This window comes from Nicotiana tabacum, chromosome 12 (assembly GCF_000715075.1).
Source record: "Nicotiana tabacum cultivar K326 chromosome 12, ASM71507v2, whole genome shotgun sequence".
In the NCBI taxonomy this organism is placed as follows: domain Eukaryota; kingdom Viridiplantae; phylum Streptophyta; class Magnoliopsida; order Solanales; family Solanaceae; genus Nicotiana; species Nicotiana tabacum.
The window spans coordinates 34,306,782-34,315,217 of record NC_134091.1 but is presented as its reverse complement, the minus strand read 5'-3'; the positions used below and the strand labels follow the sequence as shown (position 1 = coordinate 34,315,217).

At 34.2% G+C, this 8,436-nt stretch overlaps 1 protein-coding gene across 1 annotated transcript; it reads right to left on the bottom strand.

Moving 5' to 3' along the window:
* Window positions 1-5,516: 5,516 nt before the first annotated feature.
* Window positions 5,517-7,653, bottom strand: LOC107783650 (homeobox-leucine zipper protein ATHB-5). The gene is made up of 3 exons (XM_016604656.2): window positions 7,206-7,653; window positions 6,464-6,831; window positions 5,517-6,052 (listed from the first exon to the last, which is right to left on the bottom strand). Exons 1-3 carry the CDS (start codon window positions 7,258-7,260, stop codon window positions 5,603-5,605), a joined length of 873 nt encoding a protein of 290 aa, XP_016460142.1. The 5' UTR covers window positions 7,261-7,653; the 3' UTR covers window positions 5,517-5,602.
* Between the last annotated feature and the right edge of the window lie 783 nt (window positions 7,654-8,436).

The following is an 8,436-nucleotide window of genomic DNA, read 5'->3' as shown; positions in this document are numbered from 1 at the left end:
GCGGCACCACTCCAAACCCCCTCAAATTCATACCCCACACTCCTCACCTCATCCCCGTCTTTAATCTACCATCATCTTTCCCAAAATCCCCACCAAATTCGTCGATTTTTAGATCTGAGAAATCAAGTAAAATCCAAAAATCGCCCAGTCCTTTCTCCGGTTCGTTTACGGCCTTTAGCTTATATCAAGCAATGGTTTTTGGGTAATCCGTTGTTTGATTTTAGTTTTAGTTCATTTGTTGGTCACCAAAATCTTTCCGACCAAGTTGCTTTCAAGAAACTTCATCTCCTTTCAAAAATTCGGCTCGCAATTAGCATTTCTACATATAGCATTGGCTCGTATGAGAAATCGACGGCCAAATGCTAATGTAGCAATTCCTCTTACACACTAGAATCCGCATTTATTTGCTAGGGTTCAGTTGTAGCTCACCATGGTCAATGTCATTATTCCGAATTAACTCAAATAGGTATAATCCTTCCCTTTTCTAATGCCTTCACCGTTTTAGTTCATTAAAGTTCTGTTTTCTTTATTTTAGTTTAGGGTTTCAGCATTACATGTTGTCTGAGTTTTCTTAGTCTAAATTGCTCATTAGTATAATTAGCATGTTTAGTTAATTATTAATTCAATAGATTCAGGCTTTAGTTTTGGATTTGTTAATTTACTATTAGTCTAGTCTGGTTGGTTAGTTGTGTGGTAGATATTTGTTCTATTAAGTATTAGAGAGGCAGTAGGTATTGAAAAAGGTAAGAACAAAGAGGGGTAATTACTAAAGTGTTGAAAGGCAATATAGGGAATTGATTTTGAGAATCTTAGGTAGTTATGTAGGAAGCTTCTAGAAAAGGATTAAAGTGCAATAAGCTAAGAAGATTGGGTAAAATTTGGGGGGGTGGGGGTGGAAAAGGGTAAATTCAGAAGAAAATGGGCTGTAAATAATAGGATAGTACTTGAAGAAGGGACAACAACCCGAATTGGTTGGAAAAATATGTTGTTTTTCCTTATTTTTAGGGAGGGTGCATGTGAAATGATTCTCAGATTTTTTTTTCATAAGAGAAGCTTTCAATCTGTATTTAAGGGGCTGGACACTATTCTCACTCACATATACACATCTCTAAAAATTCACACGCGCCCACAGTCATTCATCTATCAGCTGAAAATTTAGAAAAGCGTCTGAAAAGTAGAATTTTAAAATTCTAAACTCTCAATGGAGATCTAAAAAGAAAATTTCAAAAAAAGGGTGAATCATGTGAAGATGTCATTTACTTTCTGGGTTCTTAAGAGCTATGGAGGTGTGAGATCACTACTGCTTTGTTGCTCCATGCTGAAATCAATAGCTGAGCTTCATTCGCTTTTATTTGGCTATTCTACATTTCATTTTTGAGTATTAGGTACACACTTGTGAACTTATTTCTCTTTGTGTGCTAGAATAATTAAGTTTAGTGTCTCTTCTCTTTTATGAAATCCAGATCTATTGTTACTCTCATGTGACTTTCATTTCTTGATGAACTGTTTAGTATAAGACAATGAATTTGCTTGTATATTTGGAAGCATCACATATGAGATTGATCGAATTTATATCCCTAAATTGAATTATCATAAGTTGATCCATGTTTAATCAAGTATCTTATGTACTCTTGTGCTTCAATTTACCCTGCTAATTCTAAATGAACCTCCAAATATGCTAAGGTGTTAAAGTTTATGATCAAGTGTTATTCATGTTCCTTTGTTTAGCCGTAAACAAGCTATGGCTTTGCAATAAATCATAGCTTGTTACAAGAGGTGATAGATTTGGCCACTGTTAGTTAAATCTTTAGCAAAAGGCCTGTCCAATTTGTTCATTAAAGCTGGTTAACTGAAGGATGTGATCGAAACAACAGTGGTATTTCCGCGTATGATAAATTTATCAGTTTTCAAGTAGTAAATTAAAAAGAAAGCATTAATGAGAGGGAATTTGCAGATGTAGCACGAGTATTCACTGATAATATGCTTTCCTGCAACTGTCACTCTTAGATTAAATCCAGATTCTCATTATTATTTGTATGATTTTGTGATTTGGGATGATATCAACAATGATTATCATTATAAAGGTGGCCAATAGTGTAAAAGCTTGAAATAGGTTCAATAGTGCAATAAACGAATCTTAAATGCATGATGATTCATATTTATGAACAATGTCAACATTGCCAATATTTTCATGTTTGCTTCTATTTGATAGTCATGAATCTAATAACATTAGAGTCAAATAAGCTCTGAATGGTTTGAGGCTCAAATATGACTAGCTGCCTTATTGCAAAGGTCATGTGCACTATTTTTTAGCATTCAAGCCCAATGCTGTTATGTTCGTACCTTTCAGAGGACCCGTAGTGGTTTATCAGTTGAAATTAGGCCTTTAACACCATCACTTGAGCACTAAATAAATTCATATGCATGGATGAAAATGATCACTAAGCCCAACTAATTGTCAAACGAATTATATACCTCTCAACAAGCTTGTGTGCTTTCGTAATTTTCTGAAATTCATGAACACTTTGTCCAACAAATGAACACCCATAATTCTAGACCTGCACAATAATCTCGAATCTAATAAAATATTCACTCATAAATATCGTAGTTTGCTTTAGGCGCGTTTAAATAAATCCTCGTGACCATGGGTACTGTTCTCGTGGCATGGTCACGATATGTAAACCCCAACTCAAGTGTGCGTTTCATGCGACTTGACCTCAACTACAAATAATAATAAAATTAACATGTTTAGATCGCGGGTGCATTTCACGTGACGCGATTCGCAATATGTACAAAAACAAATGAGTGCGACATCGCGACTTGTTCAAATAAATCCTATAAATACTAAAAGCGATTAAAAATTAATTAGAACGGCAACACATAAAAGATTTTAAACATGTAATAAATCAAATAATTAGGCCAATTATTAATTGTTGAGCGACCGTGCTAAAACCACAAAACTTGGGATTTGGGAATGACTCACACCTTCTCCCGGGTTAACATAATTCCTTACCCGGTCTTCCGTATTTGCGGATCATAAATAAAGTCAATTTCTCGATTTGGAATTTTAAAATAAATCTGTGACTTGGGATACCATAATAAATATTTCAAATGGTGACTCTAATTAAATAATTAATCTTATTTCGATGAATGTCACTTTAATTGAAAAGACTCTCTATCCCTCGGAAAAAGGAGGTGTGACGGTAGTTAACTTTTAATTACTTTAAGATTACGTACAATGTTATAAAGAATTTAAAAAAAACTTGATTAACCAAATAATTTGTTGAAGATATGAGTTGTATCAACTTATATCTCTAATATGTGGTAAAGAAAAGGTAATTTACTCTTATTAGTGTTAAGTAAATGTTATAAATATCTTGATCATATCCGAAAATACTAGGCGAGTGAGAGAGGTGGAGGGCCAATGTGTATTTGGATTCCGTCCAAATCAGAGCTGAAAGAGAAAGAGAAGTAGTGAACAGTTAACTGAAGCTAAAGTCGTGAGGTGTGGGCCTTTTCTTCAGTGACCACCGACCGCCGCTTTTGGCCTGTCTTTTTCCCACTGAATTTGGAAGCCATATGAAAGTGACTGCCTTTGCCGTTTGGGCCCTTTGATTTTTGGCCACGGACTGTAGAACCACCACACACTAACTTTAAAGCAGAGTTGCTTCTTTCTAGGCCTTCTCCTTTTGGAAATTACTCTTCTGGTTTTCCCTACATTTCCTTTTTCCCTTTCATGGTCCAATCTATCTTTAAGTGAAATTCAAAATGAAAGAAAAAAGGGAACATTTTCTTTAAAGAAAACTTTCTCTTACCTCGAGGAACAAGAGAAAGGGAAAAATAGAATCAAACTCAACCTGTTACGCAGGAGACTTTCATTGTTATTACTTGACTATAAACTTGGGTGATAACAAGGAACAATAAACATGTTGCTTCTCAAAGGAACGGTAGAGTGGTTTAGAGACTAGATTTTTGAACTACATGAATCAAAATCTTGCTATTGTTACAACCTCTTTTTCATGGCCTTTCCTCTTATGTATTTCTTTCAAACACTAATGTGATTGTAGTTTGCTTGATCCGAGGATCTATCGAAAACAATCTTTCTATCTTCGCAAGATAGGGGTAAAGTTGCGTACTCACTACAGAAACCCCACTTGTAGGACTGGACTTGTTGTCGTATGAATCAGAGTCCAAGTGATTGTTTGACCATTATTGTTCAGTTCAGTCTTCATAACTCCATTTTTTAATTTGGGGGAAAAAAACATCCACCTTTTGAAGGGCAAGAAGCTGATATAAGGTTTATAGCTTTTCAACTCGACTGTACATGTCATGGTCTAATTCTTACCCACCACATGGAGTTTGATAGGCACCCAACAGCCATGCACCAACCCATTTTAAAATAGTGTTAAATAAAAATTACACCAATCACTAGACACTGTTACTTATTTTCTTCTTTAGTCTTTCGGGTTGAATTCCCACTTTAGAAAATGGTTCAATATAACCTATTACTATTTGAATAAAAAGTAATCACGTAAAGATTTTAAAAATAAAGTTCTCTCATAAGATTTGTCATAAAATTTGAAAGGATTGTAATAAAAAGGGCACGTCGGTGAAGGACCAGATCATATGTAGTATTACCCTATATTTTTGCATTCGAACACGTGACCTCCTGGTCACATGACAACAACTTAACAGTTACGCCAAGAATCCCCTTCAAAACTAGAAAGGATTATAATATGCCACAAAATTAATTGACCCTGAGAAAATATTTCATTTACGAGAAAAAAATAAAGTATTAATTATTACACCCCTTAATCTTTTTTTAACTTGACCACTAAACTCCATAATTCCATGATTATCACAATCTGATCACATCATGTAGTCAATTTTCTCACTGATGTCCAGACGAAAATTAATTTGCATGGAGTGAAGTCGTTTCTGGAAGATAGTGACAAAAGCAGAAACACTATTGCTTATAATTCCAAGTAAAAGTCACCATCTCACACATGGGTGCCAAATGACTTCTACGTAGCCTATGCAACCAAAAGTGACTACATGACATGATCATGCAAAACAAACTTCTACTATATTTTATAAAAACACATTGGCCCAACGCCATTGAAATAACATTGTTATTTGTTAATATAATCTTATCCTATCCCCGCGTTGATACACTTACGAGCAGCTAGTTGGGATAACGTACACAAAATATTGATTCTATGAAAAATTCCATGAAAAATATAGACCGTTACATCGCCCAAACTTACGTGCAAATTGGAACTTTACAACCTTGGCAAGTTTTAAAGCCAAAATCAAGTTCAGATTTTAACAATATCGATCGTTGAGGATAAAAAAATATTGATAATCACTTAAAGATTGCCTTAATGAGGATTTCGGATTAACTTAAGGTGTGGGTGAAAGTCTTATGCTTTCTCTCTTCTTTGTTTTTTATTTTTTAATTCTCTGAAGTAAATAACATCTCTAAACTATATTGCAATTAAATGCCTAGACTAAGGTTGTAAAAACAGAAATAGATTCTTGATGGTTCAAATACTTAAACTACATGTTATTTAAAAATTGAGGAAATTACTAACTTAATTAGCTAATTTCTGTGGTCACTAAGGTACCAGTAAAGATTTGGTGCTTGATCAACAGAGTAAATATTGCAAGAATCCTCTGTTGTAAAACCATTTTGCTCCTCCATTTTCCCAACTTGCTGCTGCTGCTGATTATAACCTCTCATTGATGATGTAGAACTTGCCCTTGGATCCAATAACTGAGTGTAAGTTGAAGAAGATAATGACAAGTGATCCAAAGCATTATAGGACGACACTTTAGGCATTAATGGCTGATAATTGAGAGTGTTGTTGTAATTTTCTTCATTCATCACTCCACTTGAATCGCTATCTGATGAACCATCTTTTGAATCCACAAAATCTGAATTCAACTTGTTGCTCACTTCATAGTTTCTGGGATTCAATTCAAGAATTTCTTGTGGCCTTTGAAATGCAGTTGAATTTTCCTCCCCAATCTTCTCTTTTAGTCCTTTTAACTGCAAGTTTGGAACAACCACAAAGAGTGAAAAAACAAGCTAAAAAGTGGAATTTTTCTTTTATAACGAGTGACAGTGATCTCTGTATATTATGTCAGAATTATGTGACTGCCTAATCTAAAAATTTAAACTTTAAAAATTATAATTTTATTTACTTAATTATATCTTCAACAAAGAAGGCGAGCCTTGGTATAACTGGTAAAGTTACCGACATGTGATCAGGAAATCAAGGGTTCGGGCCGTGGAAACAACCTCTTACAAAAATACAGGGTAAAGATGCATACGATAAACCCTTGTGGCCCGGTGCATAGCAGAAGCTTAGTGCACCGGGCTGCCCTTTCAACAAAACAGGTGCATCGGCTTTACACTATTAGATCAAGAAATGTAGATGATTTTAAATGGTTAATTTACCTGATTAATCAAGCCTTCTTTCTCTTGTTCAACTTTGGTATAATTGAGCTGAAGAGCTTCATAATTGGCTTTGAGAATATTATAATCCCTTTCTAATTGTTTAGTCTTCCAACGGGCACGTCGATTTTGGAACCAAATTGCTACTTGTCTTGGTTGCAGCCCTAATTCTTGTGCAATTTTCACTTTCCTTTCAGGGTCAAGCTTGTTATCAACTTCAAATATTTTCTCCAGTGCTTGAACTTGATCCACTCTTAGCCTCCTTTTCTTCCCTGTTACACATCCACTCTCTTCTATCCCATCTTCATCTTCCAATCCATCCAACATTGCCTGAAAATCTGTGCTATATGCCAAATTCTCTGTATTTTTCTCTGCAATATAATACAGAAAAGAAAGAAAAATTAAAACTATTGGAAGTTCATCATATAGTCTCTACTCTCTTACCGACAAAAAAAAAGGAGTTTAAGTAAAAAAACAATTAACTTATTTACACCGATAGCATAATGAATTTTTATACCATCGGTGTATTTTAATATATTGTGTCTAGCAAGTAACATATCTTATTTTTCATGTTTTTATCCTAACTTTTCATGTACGGTTAACTGTAGTATCATTTAGGTGAGCTGGTCAATTATAGTGTGAAATTATGTTTCACTTTCTATGTATAGAAGTTCAACTCAAAAAGTTCCTCGTTTTTGAGAGATTTTGCATGAATTTGGGAAAAAAAATTTGCCAGAGGATTTACCTTCTGGTGGATAAAGCAATTTGCCAGAAGAATCTGAGAAACTGAATCGCTTCATAATAATAGATAGTATTTCTTCTCCTTAATTCTTTGGTTTATCAAAAGCAGAATTGGTCTCTAGAAGGATTTGAAGAATTCAAGAAGAAACCAATTAACAGAACTTTGAATAATACTAAAACAGAGTTTTCCTTCTTAGTGTTATGGCCTGTAATAGAACTGTTAGAATAGCAGAAATAATTTGAGCTAAAACAAGAGAAAGATGTGGATATGGATAAAGAAAGAAAAGGGCAAACTCGAAACCAAACAGAGGAACAAATAAAAGGCAACAAATTAAAGGGACTTGCTTTTCATCATTAACCAATCAACCCAATAAAATAGGAAGAAAAGAAGGAGAAGGAGAGAAAGAGACTCTGAGTGAAATAAAGATTAAGAGTTTATATGGGTTTTTTCAAAGGTATGGACCAATGCTGCCCAGCTATATATCTTCTTTTAATGATGTGAAATGACTTTATATTTTGAAAATAACTTTTTTCCTTATTTTTTTATTTCTTTCTTTTTACTTTTGTGTTTTTCAATTGGGAGTTTTGAATCCAATTGTCCAGTTGGCTCCAGAAAGTCCAACTGTATAGTAATTTTAGATCTTAGTTTATAGTGTCCTCTAACAAATTATCATCGAATGCAAGCTACCCCAAGTAGGGCTTTTCATTTGGATAGAATATTCGAAATCCGAACCGATCCGTTCAATTTTGGATTTCGGATTTCGGATTGGATTGGATTTCGAATTGTATTTATTAAAATTTTGAATTTCAGATCGGATTCGGATTGGTATAATTTTAATACGATCTAATCCGATCCGATCCGAAATCCGAAATTATTAGGGCATGTATAAATTTTAAACTTTAATTCGGATAATTAGTACTTCCTTTACATTTTCCTTCAAGTTATTACCTTTACAATGGATGGATTTAGCTCTATTGGTACCATAATACTCTCATAATTGTATAAACATAAATTTTTCTTACTGTACTGCCTCTTTTACAAAAAAAAAAAATATACATATGAGTTTGCAACTTTGAGGCATAATAATCCGATCCGAAATCCGAAAATCGGATCCGATCCAAACTTAAAAATCCGATCTGATCCGTTATTAATTCGGATCGGATTCGGATTGCATTTTCTAGAATTCGAAATCTGAAAATTCGATCCGAAATGTGTTAAATCCGATCCGATCCGA

What these genes read in the sequence shown, in the direction of transcription:
- LOC107783650 (XM_016604656.2), bottom strand. Translation starts at nt 7,260, where the DNA reads ATGAAGCGATTCAGTTTCTCAGATTCTTCTGGCAAATTGCTTTATCCA. An exon ending in ATTGCTTTATCCACCAGAAG is followed by an intron (nt 6,832 to 7,205) that starts GTAAATCCTCTG and finishes ATTATATTGCAG; the next exon opens with AGAAAAATACAGAGAATTTG. An exon ending in AAGAAGGCTTGATTAATCAG is followed by an intron (nt 6,053 to 6,463) that starts GTAAATTAACCA and finishes CCAAACTTGCAG; the next exon opens with TTAAAAGGACTAAAAGAGAA.